The 26,106-nt window shown below is 41.1% G+C and overlaps 1 protein-coding gene across 1 annotated transcript in view; it reads left to right on the forward strand.

Annotated features, from left to right (window-relative positions):
* Huwe1 (HECT, UBA and WWE domain containing E3 ubiquitin protein ligase 1) overlaps window positions 1–26,106 on the forward strand; it is a 139,342-nt gene that overhangs the window by 102,024 nt on the left and 11,212 nt on the right. The window contains 27 exon segments of the mRNA XM_038317423.2: window positions 672–889; window positions 3,208–3,419; window positions 3,818–4,000; window positions 6,273–6,445; window positions 6,798–6,946; window positions 7,663–7,738; window positions 8,577–8,675; window positions 9,262–9,395; window positions 9,590–9,758; window positions 11,056–11,284; window positions 11,940–12,118; window positions 12,370–12,459; window positions 12,586–12,740; window positions 14,314–14,359; window positions 16,227–16,514; window positions 17,495–17,750; window positions 17,993–18,123; window positions 18,764–18,978; window positions 19,057–19,345; window positions 19,491–19,593; window positions 20,295–20,841; window positions 21,657–22,266; window positions 22,941–23,059; window positions 23,158–23,314; window positions 24,199–24,331; window positions 24,582–24,784; window positions 25,427–25,554. Of these exon segments, the coding sequence (XP_038173351.1) occupies window positions 672–889; window positions 3,208–3,419; window positions 3,818–4,000; window positions 6,273–6,445; window positions 6,798–6,946; window positions 7,663–7,738; window positions 8,577–8,675; window positions 9,262–9,395; window positions 9,590–9,758; window positions 11,056–11,284; window positions 11,940–12,118; window positions 12,370–12,459; window positions 12,586–12,740; window positions 14,314–14,359; window positions 16,227–16,514; window positions 17,495–17,750; window positions 17,993–18,123; window positions 18,764–18,978; window positions 19,057–19,345; window positions 19,491–19,593; window positions 20,295–20,841; window positions 21,657–22,266; window positions 22,941–23,059; window positions 23,158–23,314; window positions 24,199–24,331; window positions 24,582–24,784; window positions 25,427–25,554 (5,291 nt within the window).

A 26,106-nucleotide genomic window follows, 5' to 3' on the forward strand; every position in this document is an offset into this window, starting at 1 on the left:
GAAGACCCAAATTCTGTTCCCAGCACCATGTCAAGTGCCTCACAGCTTCTGTGAATATCTGCACTCATGCACGTGCCCATATACAATTGAAAATAATATAAGTAAGATAATGGCTAATTCATTTTAGTGGCCTTACTGCCCTAATGGAATATGGATGGTGGCATATTAGTCACACACACACACAAAAAATGTCTCTTTACTATGTGTCAGACTGTATTGGATGCCTACAGTTAAAGAATTTTGTCTAATGAGGGAGACCGCAACACTTACAAGATAACTGATAGAATGTACACATATTTCCATGTATCTATATGGCACAGGAGATCAACATTTAAATTGAGCTAGGCAAGTATATAGGAACAAAAAATAAAGAAGTTGGCTATTTAGAAAATGCCCAATACATTATTATATACACTCTCTCATACTAATACACTATTCTAGGGCAGAAAATTGCACAAGTATCAGCAAGTGATGGTTGCATGGATGGTTGTTGGTTCATGCCTCACTACCATGTTTTAACCTTGTTCATTGTCTTTTTCATTCAATTACGGTGGCAATTAGAGTGTTTGATATGTACAAGTGCCCTAAAATGGATGAAATACATTCTTTCTACCTATGGCTTGATTTTTAATGTTTTGCAAGTGAAAATGAACAAGTGGTTTTCTTCTCAGGAGCTTCAACTCCAGAGGACACTCGAGAAGGGAAGAAAGATAAAGAAGGGGACCGGACCTCTGAGGAAGGCAAGCAGAAAGGCAAGGGCAGCAAACCTTTAATGCCTACCTCTACTATCCTTCGTCTTCTGGCAGAGTTGGTCAGGTCCTATGTTGGTATTGCTACCCTGATTGCAAACTACAGCTATACCGTGGGCCAGTCTGAGCTGATCAAAGAGGTAATATTTCTAGTTTTTTCCTTTCAGTGTTATTCTTGATCATTTGGGTATCTCTTAGACTCTGTTGGAAACTCATGAATGTCCAGTATTCGCTTAATGCTGAAAGAACAGCTAGGCTTTTTGCCGGGATGTCAAGCAGTTGGGGTAATTAGGGAAATCAGTTAATGAAGTCTTCCATATCTTGTTTTGCTTAACAAATTTTGAGATTCATTTTTTTTTGTGTTTTTAGAGTTTCATCTTGTTTTATTTTCTATTGTATGAATGTGCTGTAATCTTTTTATCTGTTATTGTTAATTGACATTTGAATCATTTTCTGTTTGGAGCTATCACTGTAGTGCTGCTGTTACCATCTTATTCATGTCTTGGTAAACATACAGATGCATATCTCTTGGGTGATACATTGCCTAAGAGTGTTTTTGCTGAGCTCTAGCACATGAATTTGTATGACTTTAATAGAAGGCGCCTGAAGTTTACCAGAGTGTTATTGTTCTGAGTGTGTATATTACCAGACACATATGAAAATTCTGATTTTCATATTATGCTACCACATGATAGTCAATTTTACTCTTTCCAGTACGGTTGTTAGGATTTGTATTTCCTTGTTGTTTTCATGTTTATTGGATATTTGGAATGTATCTCTTAAAGGTGCTTGCTTGCTTGCTTGGTGGGTTCCTTGGGCTGCTTGGGTTGGTCGATTGATTGGTGAGACTATTTTGTTGTTCAAACTGTCCCTAAGTTCCTGGGCTCAGTCTTCCAATCCTCAGCCTGCCTCTGGAATAATTGAACTAACACCTGGCTTCAAGTTTTTCATTGAATTCTTTATCATATATGTAAGCCCCTTATTGACATATGCATTGTGTGTTTGTATTACTAGGTTTTTATTCATATAAGTAATAATTTATGGAATAAGACTTTAAGCTATGAATGTATTGAGTATCTTGCCTATTAAATATCTAAACATCTTACAGCTATGGCTATATGTTTAACAAATACTATTTATTACCCTTGCCCCCACACCAGAATTAGTAGTAGTTATATCTCTTCATAGTAGAAAAGGCTGAGAGCCACAAAGTAAAGACATACTGTATGGGAACAAAAGTAAAATTTGTCTTAGATTCCAAGCTAAGTGCTTGCTACTTGTTTTCTCTGCTTTCCTAAACTGCAAATCTTTTCTCATATTGTACCAATAATAATGATAGATGACATGGCTTAGATTCAAAAAGTAATTTTAACTTTGTATTTCATTGGGAGTTAAATTTTGTTTCTATTAATGTGTTCTAAACTCACTTTGTCCAGTTTTCCAGGGTCCAGAATTCTAAAGTGTGTTCTACTTAGAGATACAAATTTGACATAAAATTGATTATTTAAATCATGAATTGGGTGACATTTAGTACATTTACAGTGTTGTGGAGCTATCACTTCTTACTTCAAAAATCTGCCTGAATATTAAAACTAATTTTCTCTAAAAGTCAGTATAGAACTTAGAGAGAAAAAGATGAGTCTGTCTTAACTACTTTTTGCTATTTTCTTGTAATCCTATATTGAAATTTTTATTTATATGTGTCTCAGACTGTGCTCTCTGTCTCCTATTCAGCTCTTGCAAGTTTCCAGCACAGGGTATCAGGCACATTGCAAGTTTCAGAAGGGATTGTAACACTCAAAAATGGATATTTGAATCCTTCACCCTTGACTAAATTCTTGATGCAAGCTACTTTTCTTTAGGTCTCATATTATCTACTCAACAGCTGGAGAAAATGTTTTATTTGCTTCAATTTTACTGGTTTGCTATGAGCAGTTCCATTAAAGTCACTCTTAAATTTTAGGGATCCAATGCAGTTAGCTCTCATCTGGAATCCCAGTACTCTGAAAGTGGAGACAAAAGGATTCCAAGTTTCCGGCTAGCCTAGACTATATAAAATCCAATCTCAAAATTTTTATTAATATTAAAAAATACCAAATATTGTTGAGTGTGGCGGCACACACCTTTAATCTCAGGTCTTGGGACAATTAGTGGCCATAATGGTCTATATGGTAAATCCTAGGAGAGCCAGGGCTACACAGTGCGAGGCCATGTCTTAAATATAAAAAACAGAAAGTAAGTGACTACCTCCATGATAGTCTGTACTGTGTTTTGAGAAATTGATGGAATCTGGAAGCTTTATAAAGCCTCTCAAAGAATTCTAATTGGTTCACTACTTGTATCACCAGCTTGTATCTTGAACGACTTGAAAGTAAAACCGTTTGTATACTTTGTTGTTATAGAAATGATGTAGCTTAATTGTGCTTGTGAATAAATGTCACAATTAATGACTTTTCAGGACTGCAGTGTGCTAGCTTTTGTCCTGGACCACCTCCTTCCACACACCCAGAATGCAGAAGACAAGGACACACCTGCCCTGGCCCGTCTGTTCCTTGCAAGTCTGGCTGCTGCGGGGAGTGGCACAGATGCTCAGGTGGCCCTGGTGAATGAAGTAAAAGCAGCCCTGGGACGGGCACTTGCTATGGCTGAGAGTACAGAGAAACATGCCAGGTAAAGTCTGTGCCTAGCTTAATGCTGATAAGCAAGAACATCTCTTACTCCATGGTGCAAGGGGGTTCCTTGCACTTGACCAAGAATTCTAGTCATACCAACAATGTACATAAAATCTCTTTCCCCACAGTGAACTGATTATATTTGAAGGAAGAAGATACACAACTTGAGAAAAAACAAAGGAATGTTTTGACTCTTTCCTTAAACACAAAATTGAGCAGGTTTTAGCATTTCTTTAGTAAACAGTACTAATGAGAAGGTCAATTCTCTGTGTAGATATTATTTCCAGAAGAAAAGGCAAAGAGCATACATAAAACGATTACCTAAACAAGTTAATAAAGACATCATTTAAATATGGGCTATATTCACTTGACAGAGGTATCAAACTTCTTTCCCAGACTTCAGGCAGTGATGTGTATCATCAGTACTATTATGGAGTCCTGCCCATCCACCTCCAGCTTCTACAGTAGTGCCACAGCCAAGACTCAGCATAATGGCATGAACAACATCATTCGACTGTTCCTCAAGAAGGGACTAGTCAATGACCTGGCCAGAGTTCCTCACAGCCTAGACTTGTCCAGGTAAAGTAATGCCCTGTTGTTCTACATGTTTGGAGAAGCAGCTTTTCTTAAAAGAAAACTTCAGGTGTAAATAAAAGTTCTGATGTGCTTACTAAGTGGATAGATCTTAATTGGTTTAATGTTATGCTTGATGTTTTCTGAAATGATGGGGTCTACTTTCCTACAAAATACTGCCTTTTAGATTTGGTACTGTTGCTTCCTTGCAGTGTAGTTTAACTATACATTTACTCTGTTCTGTAAACTTACATTTGACTCTAAAGATTTACTGAAGCAGTTTACATCTAACTGTCTTAAGTGATAGATATCCCACACTATGTCATGTGGAAAGGTCACATGTTAAGCTCAGTGATGGCACTTATTAACAGCACTATTTAGCACTATCAAACTCAGTCGTATAATGTCGTATGTCTATATTTATATCTTGGTACTGTTTTTTCTGTTTTTGTTTTACTTTTCTGGAGCTCTTTTGAAACATAGTATTATTAACCTCCAAGTATTAAGTAAATTTTTGCTTAAAATGAAACATTTATGTTCACATGCTCCCAGTTATTTTAATTGAGCCTTTACCTGGGAACATGTTTAGATCCAGGTCCAGTGAAGATTGTACATGACATTTGGATTTCAAAAAGTCTTATTTCTCCAGGCAGGGATACATCCTAGTTGGTATAGTCTTTGCTAGCATGCATAAAGCTCTCTGTCAGATCCATAATATTGCATAAATCAGGGTTGTTGATAAATAGTATAGCCTGGAAAAAGAGGGCCAGGAATTTGAGGCCATTTTGGGCTGCATAAAACACAGTCTCAAAAGGGGAAAAGATCTATTGCGTTTCTTGACATTTGACTATGCCAAAGAACTCAGGGTGAATGTGTTACAGATGATCCCCTGAGTCTACGTTTATGTGATTTCCCCCTTACAGAAGTATTTCTGGTTAAACATTTTAGAAAAAATATTAACATGGATATTTACTCTTCACATCATTTATGGCAATATGTAGATCAACTGTCATTCTTCAATGATTTTAAAAAAATCCTGCTTTTAGCCAGGCATGGTGGCCCATGCCATTAATCCCAACACTTGGGAGGCAAAAGCGGGAGAGTCTTGAGTTTGAGGCTAGCGTGGTCTACAGAGTAAGTTTTAGGACAGCCAGAGATGTTATACAGAGAAGCTATGGCTAGAAAAATCAAAGCAAAACAAAATCTGCTTTTATATGCCTGTCTCTATAGATTCATTCTATATTCACCATTTTTGTAGTCCTTTATTATCAGTGTTCTTGATGCTCAAATCAAACCTGATTTTCTCACAGAATGATACCCCAGGCTTGTTTTGTTCTGTTTTGCTTGTTTGGCAAGATGGTTTCTCTGCATAACACCCCTGACTTTCCTGAAACTAGCTGTTTCAGGAAACTCACAGAGTTCTGGCTGCCTCTGCCTCTCAAAGTGCTGGAATTAATGGCATGGATCTATAGCTCATTTGTAGTTTCCATGTCCTAGTTTTTAGATGTGCTCTGATGAGCTTTGGTTCATTTTAGTGTTGATTGGTATCGATTACTGTCAGATAATAGCAAGAATCCTCTAGTTTTAATGGGGTCCTGCTTAGTCTCATGCACCTTATAACACTTAAAAATCATGCTGCACCTCTAACTACAGATCCTGTGACATTTTCACTGAACTTAAGAAACCCTGCATAGTATAGACATAGTAATGATCTTTTAAGATCTTGAGATTTAAAGACTAAAAGCTAGGCACACACTATAATCCTAGCACTTAGAAGGAAGAGAATCAGAAGTTTAGGATCATCCCCAACTACACAGAGATTTTGACTAGCCCGAGGCAGCTGGCTATATGAGACTGAAGAAAAGAGGATATAAGCACAAAATAAAGGTGTTTGGAAATGTTTTTGTTTTGTTGATTAGTTGGTTGGTTTTGGTTTTCCTTGATAGTCTAAATAGTTGGCTATTTGCTTGTGGTAATTCAAAATTCTGCCTTCTACTCAAGGATTTTTCATGTGTTTACCATAGCTTCATGGAATAGGACATTGATTTAACCTTTGCTTTATTTTTTTTTTTTTACTTTGCTTTACTGGGCCGTATTCTTGAAAGTCTTTAAACCATAGAGTCTTTTTTTCTGAATGTTGAGTTGAAAGTTCCATACTTTGTGCCCATTTCTTTTTCTCTCTAATAGCTTCTATTAAAAAAAAACCTTACTTATACTTAGCAGATGGACACCTAGTATTTCTATACTCAGTTCATCTCTGTATCTTTCTTTATCACAGTCCCAATATGGCCAATACAGTCAATGCTGCTCTAAAACCTTTGGAAACACTTTCCCGGATTGTAAACCAGCCCAGTAGCCTTTTTGGCAGCAAGAGTGCTTCTAACAAGAGCAAGTCTGAGCAGGATGCCCAAGGATCCTCTCAGGATTCAAGTAGCCATCAACAAGATCCAGGTAGGGATTAAGAAACAATGTACTGGAAAGCTTAGAAGGGTGGGAGTTGTTGCTTTGTAGGTATGGAATTAAGCTGTTCTAGCTTTGTGTTGTTTCCTTGGGAACTTGCTGTCCTTGCAGATATCTGTAGTAATTGATATGGAAATTTGGCCCAAGAACAATTTCTTCACATTACAGCCTTGTTTGGGTATCCTCACATGTAGCCTTGTCTTTCTTTTGTCATCCATTTGTTTATACTCTGAGAATTTGTAAACTTCCCAAGGCAGGGGCCTTACTGTGTTCCTGCTTGCCTCATGGTGCCCAGCATATAAGCAACCTTTTGATTATTATGCTGGTTGGTTGATTGTTTCAGGCGAGCCTGGGGAAGCAGAAGTGCAGGAGGAGGATCATGATGTCTCTCAGACAGAGGTGGCAGATGGGGATATCATGGATGGGGAGGCTGAAACCGACTCAGTGGTGATTGCTGGGCAACCTGAGGTGCTCAGTTCACAAGAGATGCAGGTAGGGAGGCAGATCATTCCGGCAATCTTCCATTGCGGCACCGAACCAAACCCCCAGGTGGTGTGGGTGGGTGAGTACTTTAGATCTTTGTCTCAATGGATCTTCAGAGGAACAACACAGATGATAGGCTTACTAGATGCTCAGTGAATGTATTTGAATTGTTTTAAAGAAGAACGTAACCAGAATGCCATGCACTGTGAAATGGTATAGATCCCAACCAGACACAGATGAAATATTAATCTGACCGAGTGCCCAGTGTCTTTGATTTATTTGGCTCTGATCATTACTGAAAGCTACTTAGCTCTACTTTATACCATACCACCAGATCATGCTGGGTTGTTTCAATATCAGTCTTCTAAAGATGCTAAAGAAAGCATGGTAATTTGGTAGCCATGCCTAAGAAACTGTGCCTATGGACCATAGCTGCTGGCTCTATATTGATCTGCATGTATTCCTGGACAGTCTAAAGACTAACCTGGTGTCCATTAACCAGGATGGACCCATTTGAAAGACAGTCTTGAGCGTGGCTTTATTGGAAGCAGTGGTAATCTCTGTGTTAACGGCACCACATCCACAGTTTTTACGTCATATCCTATCACATACTATTATAGAAACATGCTCCCTTGATGGCTTTTTTAGGAATTCCAGTGCTAGCACATTGATAGACTTGTTTGCATCCATATATATATATATATATATGTTCTATTTCTCTCCAGGTTGAGAATGAGCTGGAGGACCTGATAGATGAGTTGCTTGAGAGGGATGGCGGATCTGGGAACAGTACAATTATAGGTGAGAGCCCCAGAACTGAGTATAGCTTCTTCCTTTGTGTCAGTCTCTCTTGGGAGGACCCTTTTCTCATCATCTGCTTGCTCAGCTCTGCCTAAGGGCTCATATAGCCAGCCTAGATTGCTGCTTGTCTTGATGTTGTTGGTGTTAACAGAAGAGAAATTTATAAGCTGTCTACAGGCCTGTGGCAGGTCTGAATTGTTGCCTGTGTTGGGGTGGTGGTAGGGTGACCATAAGTATAGATGATAACATCAGGCACATCAAAAAAGTGTTTATTCATAGAGGCCTAGAAGAGGCTGTAGGATGAGAAATTGCTTTTTTTTTTCAGTTCTTCAATGAAATCCAGAGGCTTTCTGCCTCTGTGTCTCGATAATGTAAACAAGAGTGGTCATTCCTTAAGGATGGCCCCTTTAAAATCTCAAATGGAAAAATGACAAAGGTAACCAGCTGCCACCTCACTGTGAAGGTGTTTATGTTATTGTACTGATCAAGAAAACCAAAGGATAAATGGAAGTAGACATATTCTTAAAGATACAAAGCTTTTCCACACCCATCGTACTCTGTGATTGCACAATAAGTGGGATTGGCAAGACAGATGTGATCGTTCCATTTTACAGATGAGGAAACTGAGACTCAGACAGGTAAAGTGACTGGCCAAGCTCACCTAGATAGTTGACAGCAGAGAATCGAGGTATTCTCCCTCATCGGAAAAAGAAAAAGGAGGAAAAGGAAAAAAAACAAACGTGGATATCTGTTAGGTGTACATAGCTACTTAGACGCACCCAGTCTGGAAAGGGAAGTCCTCTGTTGTTCAGTGAAGGCTCTGCTCTGTAACCTTCAGTGAGCAGAAGTGGAGAGGATGAATCACAAGAGGACGTGCTGATGGATGAAGCTCCTTCCAACCTCAGCCAAGCTTCCACCTTGCAGGCCAACCGAGAAGGTGAGAGTGCCGAGGCCAGAAAGGCCTCCCTTCTTGCCCTGCACGTCTGACAGACACTACACTAGGGTTTTCCTGGAGGCAGCTGCCCACATGTGCAGAATAAGGAAGCATCTGTCTGCATGCGCTGACATATACCATCCACTTTATCCTCAGCCAGTTTTTCAAATAACGTGTTACTACTGCTTGCCCAAAGTTTGTCACTTCTTACTTGGTTCGCTTTCTTCTCACCCACCTGCTGTCATCGCTCCAGATTCCCTCTTATCAACAGGATGCAGTCAGTAGCAAAACAGGACTGGAAAGGCAAGGGGGCACCGACAGACTTGGCCAAGTCCTACACCATGGCTCCTCAAAGCACCACCCTGGAGCCAGCTTCCACATTCAGCAACCCTGCTCAGCGTGTCAATGATTGATTGGCACTCTCAGAAAATCTGGGCTGGCTCACTAAGTCTGTACATCACCCTAGATCTGATTCTTCCTCTCTTAGAGTCAGATACCCCATCGCCTTCCCACTCAGTCTGCCGGCCTGCACAGTGGCCTGTTTTCAAGCTACTCAGTATAGTCCTCCAATGTGCTCCCTTTGTTTTAGATTCCATGAATATCCTGGACCCTGAGGATGAGGAGGAGCACACTCAGGAAGAGGACAGCAGTGGCAGTAACGAGGATGAGGATGATAGTCAGGATGAAGAGGAGGAGGAGGAGGAAGATGAGGAAGATGATCAGGTGAGGGGGGACTGTGTTTGGGTTGGTTCAGATGACCTCTTCCATGGGAACACAGAACTACAGAAAAAAAACGGACAATCTGGGTTACTAGCTAGCCTCGTCGCCTCCCTCCCTCATGTGCTCATGTGGCCATGACACCAGGCTTCAGAAAACACTTACCTCCAGCAATTCTCCATCTCGTATTTTCCCTTAAGGAGGATGATGAAGGTGAAGAAGGAGATGAAGATGATGACGACGATGGTTCTGAGATGGAATTGGATGAGGATTACCCTGATATGAACGCTTCTCCCTTGGTCCGATTTGAGCGCTTTGACCGGGAGGACGATCTCATCATTGAGTTTGACAACATGTTCTCCAGTGCTAGTAAGATACAGGGGCTCAGCTGGGTTTTATCTATTGATTCTTACACCCTTCTCTAGGGTAAGCCAAGCAGTGAACTAAAGCAGCCATCGATCTGATAGAGGACAACACTTCCTTTACTATACTGACATCCTGGGGCAAGGGATGTCTGAATTCATCTCTCTGGATAGCATATCCTTACAAGAAGGAATCGGAGGAGGCTGCTCTTGCTCCAACTCAGTAAACAGGGAGCTCTTAGAGCCTGGACAACTTGATGTTTTACTTGATTGAGAAAAAAAAATGAGACCAAGTCTGACTACATCAGGCACCTGAATGCACACTGCAGTGACAGGGCAATCAATAATCCTTAATTCTGTAACGCTGGATCTCAAGGGACACCGCTGAGCCTGGCATTAGGGAGTGGATTTAATAGATTCAATGTTCATCAAGGATGGAACTGTTCAGGAGAGAGAAGGAATCTCTCCACTCCTTTCCTATCAACATCAACGTTCCCTTGTAGCGACGAGTTCTTAGCCTCAAGCTGTCTTCATGGGACAGGTCTTACCTCAAATCACAAGCATAACATAGCTGAAAATACTTAAGAATTCTGGTCTGTTGTCTTGGCCATAATCTTTTACCTCTGAGCCTCAGTTTGTCACCTGTAAATGAAAAGCATGAAGAGGAAAAAAAAACAAGCAGTAGATATTTTTCAAGATACCAACTATGATACTCTTAGCGTTTTTGCTGTTTTCGTCAATCTTACAAGTATTTGAGCCTTTGTTCATTCAACAAATTAAAAGAATATTTGAGATGTGCCTACTGGTCCATGGTACTGGGGATAAGGTTGTAAAAAAAATGCAGTTTTTACCCTTTATAAGAGCTTATAGTTTGTTAGAAATTATAAGTAAGCAGACATCACATTGTAGTACATTAAGAAGGCACAGAGTAAAGGTGTATCTAACTCAGACTATTAGACTGTAACCTATTAGAAGTATCATCTTGGTCTGAAAACAAAAGCACAGGTGAGGGAGGGAAGTAAAGTCATTTAGGCAGAGGAGCCAGCATGTGTTTGAAGGGCCTAGAAGCATCACTGTTTGTGTTGAAAATGGGTTGGGGAAAGGTAGTATGTAGGATTTTGTTGAGGTGGTGTCAGGACATATGGTAGTATCAGAGACTGTAGATTTGGTGTGGGAATGAGGGAGAAAGGAAAAAGTTTGGGTTTCCTTTTGAGTAAGTAAGGCCCAGGAGACATGGTTCTACTTGAACAGCCGTGGAAGAAACTTATTTTGCATATTATCCCATTTGCATATTATCCTTGCAGCAGACATCCCTCCATCCCCAGGAAATATCCCTACCACCCACCCATTGATGGTACGTCATGCAGATCACAGTTCCCTGACGCTGGGCAGTGGCTCTTCTACAACTCGTCTCACCCAGGGCATCGGTCGCAGTCAAAGGACCCTAAGACAGCTGACAGCCAATACAGGTCATACCATTCATGTTCACTACCCTGGAAACCGCCAGCCTAACCCTCCTCTTATACTCCAGAGGTGAGTTAGAAGCAGAATCTGTTGGACTCGATGGAGCTCTTAGAATTTTAACTGACCTTCAACATTGTCTTGACCATAAGGATAAACAGTCCCTTGAAAATAAGATATGTGTGCTACATGTGCTGTATTTAGGGAAAGAATACCAAGCTTATGGAACATTTACTTTAAAAGTATTGCTCAACCTTGTATGATGGCACATACCTACTATCTCAGCACTCAGGAACCTTAGGCAAGATCACAAAGTTAAGGTCAGCCTTGGCTACTATGTACATAATAAGACCAGCAAGCATCTCTAACAGTTTAATAAAGCAAAGACAAGGTTCTTGTGCTATAGCTTAGAATTTAGTAAGTGAAAAACTTATAAAATGGAAGAATGCATATAAATGGCTTAAGGGTGTACAATAGAAGCATTATACCTAACACAGTGCCTGACATATAAAAGCTTTCTGGTGGCACTTAGGTGTTCGAGGAACTAGAATAATAGGCAGTTTAAGCTCAATGTTATCAAACTAATATGCTAATCAGAATGGCAGTAAAGGTTTAAATGCGGTAATATTAAATTCCATCCTAAGTTTAGTAGATCTACATGCACGATCTCATGGTAGTGGGTTTCTGGACTTAAAAATGACAGTGGTACCTAACCATTACCCTACAGGTTGCTTGGTCCCTCAGCTGCTGCTGACATCCTTCAGCTGAGCAGTAGCCTTCCTTTACAAAGCCGGGGCCGGGCCCGCCTCCTAGTGGGCAATGATGATGTCCATATCATTGCCAGGTCTGATGATGAGCTGCTGGATGACTTTTTCCATGATCAGAGCACAGCTACTAGCCAAGCAGGCAAGTTTTTGCAGTAAGAGGAGGGAGGGATAGTTATTGGGTCTTGTTCAATTCTAAGAAGAACAGTATCTTTCCAGGAGAAACTTCATTTTATAGGAGTCCAAGGCAACAACTCTTTATTGCTTGTGTTAACCTGTTATATGCCAAACCTTGTGACAGACCATGGGTTCTTTTTGGGAAAATAAGGCGATTTTTAGGTCAATCAACACAATATAAAACCTAGAATTTCACTTCATTTTATTCTCCTATAGGAACCCTGTCCAGCATCCCCACAGCTCTGACCCGGTGGACAGAGGAATGCAAAGTTCTTGATGCTGAGAGCATGCATGACTGTGTTTCAGGTGTGTTAAGTTGGTCATCAGGGCAGTAATAAGCCTTCCATTGCTGAGTATGAACAGAGTTGTTTCTAATTGTTTCTAATTGTTTCTGCCTCTGAACTTCTCTCAACCTTTGCCTTTTTCTTGTAGTGGTTAAAGTACCCATTGTCAATCACCTGGAATTCTTGAGAGATGAGGAGCTAGAAGAGAGAAGGGAGAAACGCAGGAAACAACTGGCTGAGGAAGAAACAAAAATAATAGACAAAAGCAAAGAAGACAAAGAGAACAGAGATCAGAGTGCACAGGTGATTACAAAGGGCTAAAGGGATGCACTGCTACCTATGTTTGTTTTTATTATGACTTTGTCTTGCCCATAGTACTAAACCACTAAATAATTCTAGAATATTACATTGAACCTGGGAAATTGTTCATTCCAGATTGACTCTTTATTCATCTGCTTTTTAGGCAATCCCCCCCCACAAAAAAAAATTCAGACCTAGAGATAAATTATTATCTATTATCTTACTGGGGAAAGCTGACACCAGAACTAAAATGGTTTCTTGCATAACGTTCTTACTTCGTAATCTCTATTTCTCTAAGTCCTGAAGATAGGATGCTGATTCGACCTGTATTGGTTCTCATTTTCGTTCATTCTGAGCTTCTAGTATCGAGAGCCTTTCTTTAGATAACCACATTCTAGCATTTAAATAAGTTTGGCTTAGGTGTTAGAAAAGTTCCCCCCCCCCCCCGATCTGTTACCACATAACTAAAAGTATATGCATAAAAGCTAATAGAAGCACAAAGAAATTAAGAATGGAGTAGAAGGCTGTAGTATACCCCCACTTAGCATGTAGGTATTAGGTAAATTAAAAACAAGGACATGAGGGGCTAGTGATTATAACCTCAGTTTAGGTACCAGCACCCACATGACAATTGAAAACTATAAGTCCAAATTCTCAGTGATCCAACATGCTCTTTTGGTCCCTGAAGACACCAGGCATGCATAAAGGGCACATATGTACATGCAGGCACATGCTCCTACAAAGAGGAATTAGGGACCTTGGTGAAAGAAAGGGCCATTAAATGTTGAAGGTATAGGTCCCAGGCTTGATTTCTAATACTGCTAGCTAAATTGATTAATTCAAACATATTGAGGTATTTGTTTATAATAACAAGCATGTTCTAACATATGTTTATGTAAAATTTGGCCTGAAAAACATTGTTTACGACTGAAAGGACTCAATGGTAGAATGTTTCCTGGTATGTGCAAGGCCCTGGGTTTGATCCAGAGTAGCACCCCAAAACAAAACTAAAGTGGGAAAAATCATAATAAACCAAAGGAAGGGAAATCGATAGAGCTAAAAATTTCTTCTCACAATTGTGCTCATTTCTAATGTTTTTTAATTCTCTTGTTGTCCATTCCCTGCCCAGCCCCATAGTTTTCCCTTTATGTAATTAATCTATTTTTTCTTGTGTTGCTGAAGATAAAATCTAGGAACTCACACTTGATAAACTTGAATTCTCCTGCTGAACTATATTTCCAAGTCCTCTGCAAAGCCGTTGAATATTAGTATATAGTATGTCTAAAGAAATTGGATGCCGGGCATGGTGACACACACCTTTAATCCCAGCAGGCAGATCTCTGTGAGTTAAATGCTATCCTGACTACAAAGTTCCAGGACAGCCAAGGCTTATTGCACAGAGAAACTGTGTCTCATGCACCACCAAAAGAAAGAAATTGGATGAATTTTTGTATTCCTGAAATGGCAATACTGACAGATCACTGAATTCATGGGTGGTGTAGGTGAGGGATGATGACTCATATTTGATCTCTTTTGTGTGCTTGTAAAAATTCCCAATGGTCTCTTCTCTTTGCAGTGTACTGTTTCTAAGACAAATGACTCCACTGAACAGAATGTCTCAGGTAACTTTCCCTCCCTTCCACTCTTTGCGTGTTAATCAGTGGATTCTTTCCAAATAGCTGGCCATGTGGGCTGAAGATGGACACTGGTGCTCTGTGGGATGAGGTAGTAGATTGTATAGTTTTAGGGTCATACCCCATCTTGGAGATAACTATACAGTCTACTGTCTTTCCCACGGTGGTACACTTCCCATCCAACTAGCCCTTATCAGGTTTCTTTTGTGGTTATGCTGTGTTTCAGTCTGACATGTACACAGGTTATATATCTTGTTCTTCCCCCTCCCCCCAAAACTAGGCATGGGCATCTTTGAGGTGGTTGGTCCTCTGGTATGGCACTTCATGAGAGCACCTGATGACAGTGGTTCTCAGTTGCCAATCCTCAGTGAAAATTAACATAGGGAAATCTAATGTGTGTTTGAGAGCTAGATTTATTCCATTCAAAAGACTTTAGGAAATAAGTTCTCCTAGTTCATGGATAACAAAACATTGTTGCTAAATCATTGTTTTGTTTTTTCCATACAAAACCAAAAGTAATGCCTTCTTTAGTTAGTCCTTTTTATTATTCACCAAATCTCAGTGGTTTATGGATCTTGGAAGTCTAAAGAATGTTGTCTTGAACAATTGGGTTTTAGGGATGAGCTTTGTGGGCTCAATGGTATAATAAATATGTCCTTTATATTTTTTCTCATCATCTTGACAATGGTCAGTAATCATTTTTGCCATTGACCCCTGTGGTATTATGTTTCTCCCATCCCCATTTACTTAGAACTTCTTTCTAGAAGCTTTCTTAAATCTGCTGGCCTTGAATTGGGAGACTTATTTTACAAAGCCTACACATTATTTTTAAAGTATTGAAAAGAGAATAGATGTCCCCATGCCCTTCAACTAGCAAAAGGTGTATGAAAGAGTCTACTACAAGGTAAAATGGCCTTTTGCCTACTGCCCTTTCTTCTGCACATGCCAGGGTGAGGTAGTAAGTTGTATTGTTGTGGGGTAGGGATTTTAGACCCCAATAAGAAGATAACTATACAACTTACTACTTTCCCTGGTGTGGTGCATAGTCACATTAAGTCTCCATTAGAGAAAAGATGTAGATGTTTATTGAGAAAAACAAAACCATAAGAAAGGAAGGTGGAAGGGGACAGATGATAGAGTGAGGTAGATACTGTTATTAAGTAGCTTCCTTTCATATACATTAGAATGTATTAACCGATTATTTTACCATTGGGTATAAACTGTTCTGCTGTTCTTTGATACTGTGATAACTTCATTTACTTAGTAATAGAATAAGAGTATGAAGACAGGTATGGAAACTGTACTTTTGAATAAGAAGCTGAGCGTGTTGGCTTGTGCTTGCAATTCCAAAACTTGGGAGACAGAGGAAAGAAAAGCAAGAGTTCAAGGACACCCTCAGCTTCATAGCAAGCTTGATGCAAGCCTGGGCTGCATTTAACCCTGTCTCCAAAGAAAAATAAAAAAATTATAAATCAATTCTGACCATTGCTTGTTCCAAGTAAATAAGGAAATGTGAGGATCTATAAGCTTTTAGTAGGTTTTTCTCAGTAGCCTTGCCCTATCAATGTGCTATACTATTGTTCCCTTCCACCTGGAACATAGAAAAGATTTTATTCTCTAGATTCTTAGAGTCAGATCTCTGGTTCTTGAGACACAGATAGCACTGTTTTAGCCCTTATCACCATTATGCTCCACCAGTCAAGAACTTATTTCTGGGAGCAGTTTGTTTGTTTAAGAGAGATTTTTCATGTTGCTCACCTAATGGTTCCCTACCAAGGTGCATGTGCTGATGAGGATGCTTCCCATGGCTGATTTCTTTCCCCTTAACCTCCAATATCATTTCTTTCTGATAAAGATGGGACTCCTATGCCTGACAGCTATCCAACAACACCCTCTTCAACGGATGCAGCTACATCTGAGCCCAAGGAGACACTTGGTACTCTACAGCCCTCCCAGCAACAGCCAGCACTTCCACCCCCACCAACCTTAGGTGAGATTCCTCAGGAACTGCAGTCTCCTGCTGAAGAAGTGGGGAACTCTACACAACTATTGATGCCTATAGAGTTGGAAGAATTGGGTCCTACAAGGCCAAGTGGAGAAGCAGAAACAACTCAAATGGAGTTATCCCCTGCTCCCACCATAAGTGAGTAAATTTTACTTCAAAAGGGCAGAAAAAAAAGAAAAGTTGCTGTTTTTGTAGCTTTACTTTGCTTTCAAGAATTAGGAGCTGAAGTCCTCAGTTTCTTAGTTGAAGCTATCTATGATTTCTGTGTTCTCAGTTAATTATTGTTGAATCTCTTAATGATTGTGATAAGCATACCAACATTTTTTGAAGCAATACTCATTTCTGAACTATCATGTCAGCTTTATTATTTTACTTCTTCGAAACTAATTTTTCAAACTTAATTAGCTCAAAGTCATTCAATGAGTAGTTGAGCTGTTGATGTCAACAATTCTACAATTAGTAAACATAAATCTTTAAAGTACCAGTTTTGTTTGTTTTTATCAGGAACTGTTTCTTTTCCTGTTACTGTGGTAAAATAATCTGCTAAAAGTTATTTTTTAGGTAGGAAAGATCTTTTTTTGACTCAGAGTTCCAGGGTATAGCAGGAAAAGTCACAGGTGAAATGTATTATTATGCATTAAACAGTGAACCCATGTATGCTACTCAGGTGCCTCTTCTCCAGTTAAAGAGTCCAGGGTTCTTGTTCTTGTTTGGGAGTGCCATCACCCACATCTTCCCACCTCAATGAAAGCAGAGTGTATAATTTCCAAAAGATGTTTGTAGAAGTTCATCTCTTAGGTGATATTGGAATCTTCAAATTGGCAGTAACCATCACAGGTGCCTTGGTGCCTGCAGGAAAACTGAGAATGATAAATTCTTACTTGGGATGTTTTAGGTACATTGCTTCACAGATATGTAGAGCAAGCTAAATATTAAACAGAAAATTCTTGAGAATTTTAAAGGGCAGTTGAGATGGAGGAGTGAGCAACAGATTATCAAGTGGTAATAGTAGAGAAGTCTATACTATTACAAAGGAAACAACCCTACCAAAGACTTTGCCTGTCATACTGCCTTAATTCAAAGTACCCATCTAATTTCTCACTCTAACTTCCTTCTAGCCTCTCTTTCCCCAGAGAGAGCTGAAGATTCAGATGCATTAACAGCTGTCAGCAGTCAACTGGAAGGTTCTCCCATGGACACCAGCAGCCTGGCTTCCTGTACATTAGAAGAGGCTGTAGGTGACACTCCAGCAGCTGGCAGTTCTGAGCAGCCTACAGCAGGCAACTCTACTCCTGGGGATGCCCCATCAGTTGTAGCAGAAGTACAAGGCAGACCTGATGTGTCAGGAGAATCTACCCAGCAACCTGAGGATAAGTAAGCACTGTACAGCCAAGAGAGAGTAGGAAGGGAGGGGAGCATAACAAAATGTATAACACAATAAAAACAAAAAAGAATTAAAAGAGGGTGTTTCAAGCTGCATGGTTGTTGTATTGTGATCATTGTGTCTTATTTGAGAAATGGGTATTAGGTGTGTTTTTGTTTGGTTTCTTTTGTTTGTTTGTTTATGGGAAAACAGTATAAAGAACAACCTGAGAGTGATTTTTTTTTTCCCTCAGTTCTCCTCCTGCATCCTCTGAGAGTTCTTCTACCAGAGATTCTGCTGTGGCCATCTCTGGAGCAGATTCTCGAGGAATCCTAGAGGAGCCACTGCCTTCAACAAGCAGTGAAGAAGAAGATCCCCTTGCAGGTGAGTCCATGCATGTTTGGACCAAGATAATGTTTCCTTAAAAAAACCTCTTTGCATGAACATATCCAACCAAGCACTTCCTTTCAGATTTTATGGGGGAGAGGGGTATTGAAAGACTAGCAATAAGAGGATGCATAATGAAATGAATCTAGACTTAGAAGTCAAGTTAACCTTAGCTTTTTCACATTCTACCACTGAGCCTGGAAACTTCTCTGAAAAGAGTTATTTTTAGCGTACCACTTCCTACTATTATAAACTAGGACCATTATTTAATAACTCTAATCCTCATTGACACACTGTTAGTCAACTTTCTATTATTGAATCAAATATCTAAAATAATCAACTCCACCACAGTTGTGGAGTTTTTGGTCTTAGGTCAGTTAACTGCCTGTTGCTTCTGACCACTAGTACATAATGGTGGCTGCATACTATCTTGTGTGGGAGACTCATAAAGGTTGAGGGACGACAACATACACTTCTGTTAAACTATTTGAAGCTTAAGAAGATGGGTTGTGGGTCTTTTCCGCATCCTTGCAAGTGAAAACTTTGCTCAAGGAAAGGTTGTTTTTCTTTAAAAAAAAAAAAAAAAAATTCTTTTCTCTAAGTCCCTTTACAACTTACATCTCTCTTCTCTCTTCAGGTATCAGTCTCCCTGAAGGTGTGGATCCCTCCTTTCTGGCTGCTCTCCCTGATGATATCCGTCGGGAAGTCCTACAGAACCAGCTGGGCATCCGTCCGCCAGCTCGAGCTGCTCCCTCTACAAATAACTCAGCTCCTGCAGTAGTGGGGAATCCTGGTGTGACTGAAGTGAGCCCTGAGTTTCTGGCTGCCCTCCCTCCAGCCATTCAAGAGGAAGTATGTGAGCGGGAAGATGGTGAGACCAGACCACCTGGAAAAGAGCTATATTCTTACTGATTTGTTTTGTTCCCCTAGGTGCTAGCCCAGCAGAGAGCTGAGCAACAGCGGCGGGAACTGGCCCAGAATGCCAGCTCAGATACTCCCATGGATCCTGTGACCTTCATCCAGACTCTGCCTTCAGATCTGCGTCGTAGTGTCCTCGAGGACATGGAAGACAGTGTGTTGGCTGTAATGCCACCTGACATCGCAGCTGAGGCTCAAGCCCTAAGACGAGAACAAGAAGCCCGGCAGCGGCAGCTCATGCATGAACGCCTTTTTGGACACAGTAGTACCTCTGCACTCTCTGCCATTCTCCGAAGTCCAGGTACAGAGGGAGGCAAGTGAAAGAATTCTAGAACATCTTTGTCTTGTTTTAATTAACCTCTTTTTTTTTTTTTAACTCGTTGTATTACTTAATCCAGCTTCTCCCCCACTTCAACAAATTTAATTTCCCTTTTCTTTCTTTGTAGCTTTTACCAGTCGCCTGAGTGGCAACCGTGGGGTCCAGTATACTCGCCTTGCTGTACAGAGGGGTGGTACCTTCCAGATGGGAGGTAGCAGCAGCCATAATAGGTACCTTTGTCCTTTTTTTTAACCCTACCATACTACTTTCTGGGTCTCTTTAATTGTATAAGCAGAGAAACTAAAAATTCTTGAGGTAGGTTGGAATGACTATTCTGGGCTGTTGGTCTTGAAATGAATAGACAAGCAAAGCGTTTGTCAAACTCCCTTTTCAGAATGCCACAGTTTTGACTAGATACAGCTAAAAGACCAGACGCAAAAAGTAAAGCTGGTAGTGGACACCAGTTATGGTTTTAACAAAATAAAAAGAGGGAACCTACTTGTTAACTAGGCTGAAGGATAGTAGATTTAACATTGCAAAACAATGGTGGAAGAGATCGGTTCTTACAAAAGGGTGGCAGCCCCTTAATCTAGAGAAGGCAAAAACAAACATTGGCTCATAAACCTTATTTTTTTGTCACTTTGTAAATGATAAAAATATGAATCTCTGCTCCCTTCTCCATGGTTATGAGACAGGGAGCAAGTTAACCTGATTTGTTATGATTTGTTATTTCTAATGATGAACAACATTCTCCAAGGAAAGAAGTTAAAGACATTGTAAAGTGCCTGTAGATTTACAAGAGGATCATTGTTGTAATAGTCTGTCTTCCTTTTACAGTCTCTCCTGGGGTCATCCCACCCATTCTCTTGTCATTTATACCTCATCCTAGTGCTTTAGCTGGTGTTACCCAGAAACCATGCTCTGTTTCTAGGCCTTCTGGCAGTAATGTGGACACACTTCTCCGCCTTCGAGGACGTCTCCTTCTAGACCATGAAGCCCTGTCTTGCCTCTTAGTCCTACTTTTTGTGGATGAGCCAAAGCTCAATACGAGCCGTCTACATCGGGTACTGAGAAATCTCTGCTATCACGCCCAGACCCGCCACTGGGTCATCCGCAGCCTCCTGTCCATTTTGCAGCGCAGCAGTGAGAGTGAATTATGCATTGAGACACCAAAGCTCTCCACAAGTGAAGAAAGGGGCAAGAAGTCAAGCAAGAGCTGTGCATCAAGCAGTCATGAGAATCGTCCCCTGGATCTGCTCCACAAGATGGAGTCCAAAAGTTCGAACCAGCTCTCCTGGCTCTCAGTATCTATGGATGCTGCCTTAGGCTGTAGGACTAACATATTCCAGATCCAACGTTCTGGAGGGCGTAAACATACAGAGAAGCATACAAGCAGTGGTTCCACTGTCCACATCCACCCCCAGGCTGCTCCCGTTGTTTGCAGACATGTTTTGGACACACTCATTCAATTGGCCAAGGTGAGGAGGAGCTTGAAGGAATCCTTGCCTTCAAGGGGTAATAGACCTTGGGTGAGATCTCGACAGTAAAGGGGTTAACAAATCTGTTTACTTTTATATTGTTTTGTGCCAAGTGTTGTTTCTGGAAAATTGTCCAATAAATAACTGGATTTTTATCTTTGTTCTTTACAATTTTTAACATACTATCCCAGACATCAAAACAACTGTTTGCATTTTATGATTCTTATTTTACAGATAAAGAAGCTGAGATTCAGAACACTTTAATGGCTTTGTCGTGTGACTAGAAAGTGACAAGCTCTGGATTCTTTGAATAATAAACAGTGCTATTGTATTTGAGAGCCCACCTTGTGTTAGGCACTGGGCAAAAAACATTACCTCACTTATTACCAACAGTTCTGCCGGGCTTCCCTTTTTATGCGTGCAGAGAGATTCTTAGAAAAGATTGACAGCTGGGTGGTGGCGGGGGTGGAGGGGTGGGTGCACACCTTTAATCCAGCAGGGGCAGAGGATCTCTGTGAGTTCAAGGCCAGCCTGGTCTTCTAGAGTTAGAGTTTCTGGACAGGGCCTAAAGCTGTAGAGAAGCCCTGTCTCAAAAACAAACCAAGAAAAGATTGCTAATCATTGTCTTACTTTAAAGCCCTTATTTTTCTAGGCTGCTTCAGCATCTACTGGACAAAACTCCTATAATCAATCCATCTGCCCTATGTTACCAGAGCTGTCCAATGAAAAGGAGAATCTGAGAAGCATTTGTCTTTGTAAAGGCTTATCCTCTACAGAGACCATTTAAATCAAGCCTATTCTTCTTTTCCTGACAGGTATTCCCCAGCCACTTCACACAGCAGCGGACCAAAGAAACAAACTGCGAGAGTGATCGGGAAAGGGGCAGTAAGCAGGCCTGCAGCCCATGCTCCTCACAGTCCTCTAGCAGTGGCATTTGTACAGACTTCTGGGACTTATTGGTAAAACTGGACAACATGAACGTTAGCCGAAAAGGCAAGAACTCCGTGAAGTCAGTACCAGTGAGCACTGGTGGTGAAGGGGAAACTTCCCTACACAGCCTTGAAGCCTCTCCACTGGGGCAGCTCATGAACATGTTGTCACATCCAGTCATCCGGCGGAGTTCTCTCTTAACCGAAAAACTTCTGAGACTCCTTTCTCTCATCTCAATTGCTCTCCCAGAAAACAAAGTATCGGAAGCACAAGCTAACTCTGGCAACAGTGCTTCCTCCACCACTGCTGCCACTTCAACCACATCTACCACCACTACCACCACTACTGCCACCGCCCCCACATCCACACCCCCTGCTGCAACCACTCCTGTCACTTCTGCTCCAGCTCTGGTTGCTGCCACAGCTATTTCCACCATTACTGTAGCTGCTTCTACTACAGTGACTACCCCCACAACTGCTACCACTACTGTTTCAAGTAAGTGTTGTCATCTCAGAGCTATGGGGTATGTGCCGTGGCTCCCACTTTCCAATCCAGGTAGTCCTCCCTAAGTGATAATTATTGTGAGAACAGGATGTGTTCATTCTTACCCTATCTATTTTTTCTTTATTCATTTCTCCTCGCCCTCTCCCTCCCCCTTCTCCCTCGCCCGCCAAGTTTCTGGTGTTTGCACATGTATGCACCTGGCAAGGCACTAAAGTTGGTAGAGTTAAGTTTTAATGTTGAAGCATTTCCAGACTGAACAATAATGGTCTGAATAAATGAAGTGTGATTTTAGCTAACAGACTATTTCAGGAAAGTGGAGAAAATAAACCAGGTAGCAGATGATTAAGAATTATCTGCAGAAGTTGGCTTTAAAGAGTAAGTTGGAAGGCTTATAATAATAGGGGAACAATTTGGAGAAATACCTAGGGTTCTTGGTCACCTTACAAAGCACAATTAAGAACTGGCTCTGGGGCTAGGTGTGTGGCTCAGTGGTAGACTGCTTCTATGGTATGTATAACACCTTAAGTTCAATTTCCAGCACCAAAAAAGATTTTGCATTGATAGGTAGTCACTTTCTCTGCTTTGCCATTTTGAAGTCCTTTACAATGCAGAGGTTCCAGGCTTATGGACAGTCACAGGCTTTAATGTGTACTGTTTCCTCAAAGCTTCCACTTCTAAGGGCAGCAAATCTCCAGCAAAAGTGGGTGAAGGAGGCAGCAGTGGTATAGACTTCAAAATGGTGTCCTCTGGCCTCACCGAAAACCAGCTACAGCTCTCTGTGGAGGTGAGTCTGAGCTCTTCATACCTTTTAAAGTTGAAGGAAAGGGCTAGACATTTCAGTTCTCAAGTTAGGGCTTATTACTTCTCCTGTATTTTACCTAGGTGTTGACATCCCACTCTTGTTCTGAAGAAGGCTTGGAAGATGCAGCCAATGTGTTACTGCAGCTCTCTCGGGGAGATTCTGGGACCCGAGACACGGTTCTTAAGCTGCTACTGAATGGAGCCCGCCATCTGGGTTATACCCTTTGTAAACAGATAGGTAATAATAGTATTAAAGCATTTTACTGTTTTATTGTAAGCATTCCCCAATACCTTTCATACCAGTGTGCAAACGCACGTACACACACTGAATTAGAGCATGGCTTTTGTTTTCCTCTGCTGGATTGTTTGAGAGTAAGGCTGGCTGACTTTCTTGCTATCACTAATGACTGGTATACAGCCGTTCATCAGTGCTTAGTGAAGAGAGGAGAACACTACTGAGAACTAAAGGGCCTCCTCAAGTTGCGGAGACCTTTTTTTTCCCCATACCTGCACTATGGTCAGATTCAGGAATTATATTCAGAATAATGGCCTCTTCTGTGTGATTTTGAGGATGCAAAAGCTCTAGCACTTGCAAGTTGCCCAGTTTCATTGGTCTTCCTTTTTTTTTTTTTTTTTTTAATCCAGTAGAAAACTAGACCCAATGTGAGAAAATGATTAACCAAGGAATAGAAACAAGGTTTTTCCTGAAAGACTTGGCCTCTTGTCTGGACTTTCTTAACCGATACCAGTTATTTAGAACCCATGAGCTCATGATTATCTCATAATTTTCACAGCAATCCTGGGAGATTAAGAATGGAGTCAAGAAGCATAATACCACAAAACCTGACTAAGTTTAAGAACAGTGCAGTACTTAGATCATGGTCTGTCTGGCTCCAGAAAAGATCTTGTTTCTTTTCTACACCAAACTGCATTTTGTATAGATTTAATAGGTCAGTCATAAAGCATTAATCCCTCAGTAGTTTAGTCTATAAGCACAAACAATAACCCAAGTAGCAAAATTTCCTGTACTCTCAAATTTCCTGCAAAGATTATCTGGTAAGGTTCAGCTTTCTGCTCCTCCATTAAGGAAATTTCTGAAACTTAACTCCTCTGCCTACCCAGGTACCCTACTCGCTGAGCTAAGGGAATACAATCTGGAACAGCAGCGGCGGGCACACTGTGAGGCCCTCTCTCCTGATGGCCTACCGGAGGAGCAGCCACAGACCACCAAACTGAAAGGCAAAATGCAGAGCAGGTGGGTGGTAACTCTCATTTTGGCTGTGGGCTAGAATCTGGGACGTTTAAAAAGTGACTTCTGCTGGATTTCTATTTCTGCAGTTTTTCTATTTGCTTTGTAATATACTTGACCTGGTGTTTCTCATTCTTTCCACTTGTAATATTCTTTTTTGAGGTTATTTTATCTAGTTAATACCAGAAGCCCTTCTTGCTCTGAGTGTTTTACTTCAGTGTTTTCAATATACCCAAGCCACCTCTACACTACCCAGGTTTGACATGGCTGAGAATGTGGTAATTGTGGCATCTCAGAAGCGACCCTTGGGTGGCCGGGAGCTCCAACTTCCTTCTATGTCCATGTTGACATCCAAGACATCTACCCAGAAGTTCTTCTTAAGGGTACTGCAGGTCATCATCCAGCTGCGGGATGACACACGACGAGCTAACAAGAAAGCCAAGCAGACAGGCAGGCTAGGTATGGAACTGGAGTGTCCAATTGAGGAGGGCGATGATGGTGGTCGTGCTGGTGCTGTGGGGTTGGGGGTGGTGGTAGTGGTAGATCCGGAGTCCCTGGAGGAGCAGGGCTAAAATGTCCTGTTTTGTTTGTGGTTGACCTTTCCAAAAAGAAAACCCACTCCCCCCCCCTTTTTTTTTTTAAGATTAAATGTTGATTGCTGTATTGTATATAAGCCATTCGAGTTGTCTACCTGAGATTAAGTAGATCAAGTTACAATTAAGGGGTAATAGAAGTCTGGCAAGGAAATGGGGAAACCATCATTTTGCTGAGAAAGACTTCTGGGTGTGTGCTTTCTGCCTCCTTGAACACTCCTAACTAAAACATTAGCCACATTCTCAGACATTAGCCTGCCAAGTCATTTTTCCTCCCTTTTCCTGTCCCATAGAACACTCTTAACATACCACCATCCATTTGCCTAGCACCATTCCCCCTGCTCCTCCCTTCTTTGGGGCTTGATTATGAGTATACAAACTGCCTGAATTAAAATTCAAACTCAACAAGATATGCCCTATGGCATCCATAGAGAGAGGAGAGAATTTTGGGCATTCCCTCTTCCTACATTTTATATTGTGCCTTCCTTTTTTTTCTTTTTTCTCCCAGGTTCCTCCGGTTTAGGCTCAGCTAGCAGCATCCAGGCAGCTGTTCGGCAGCTGGAGGCTGAGGCTGATGCCATTATACAAATGGTACGTGAGGGTCAAAGGGCGCGGAGACAGCAACAAGCAGCAACGGTTAGCATGATGCCTGTGGCCCCTCATTCATTTCTCTACCCTCCTTCTTGCAACATGCCATCAGTGGGGTTTCATTGCCCATACTTTATATGCTTTTGCATTAAGTTTGCTAAATGAATGCCTCTAGACAAACAGGGTTACTTTTTGTTGTGTTTCCCTTACTGTTCATTCATTGTTTTACTGGTTTGTATTGACATCTGGTTGGATTTAAAGCTTAGCCATCATACCCCACTCCCAGCTATCCAGTTAGTAGTGTTTTATAAATTACCTAATGCTATTCCTGGGTTCTGAACGGTTAAGGGGTTAAAAAAGACTTTTAGTGTCATGAAATAATGCAGAGACAACTTAGGAGTCGTTCCCCAAGCTTGATATACATCTCATATGGCCACTTTTATCTATAGTTACTTCCTCCACCCTGGCCACTGCCTCTTTATAATCCCCTGACATGTAGGAAATGAGGAAGATTTTAGGAACTCAAGTAGCCTCCTCATCATTGAGGTCCCAAATCAGAATAGCTGTAATAAAAGCTGTGGTACTCTTTCATTGCCTTCT

This window comes from Arvicola amphibius, chromosome X (assembly GCF_903992535.2).
Source record: "Arvicola amphibius chromosome X, mArvAmp1.2, whole genome shotgun sequence".
Lineage (NCBI taxonomy): Eukaryota > Metazoa > Chordata > Mammalia > Rodentia > Cricetidae > Arvicola > Arvicola amphibius.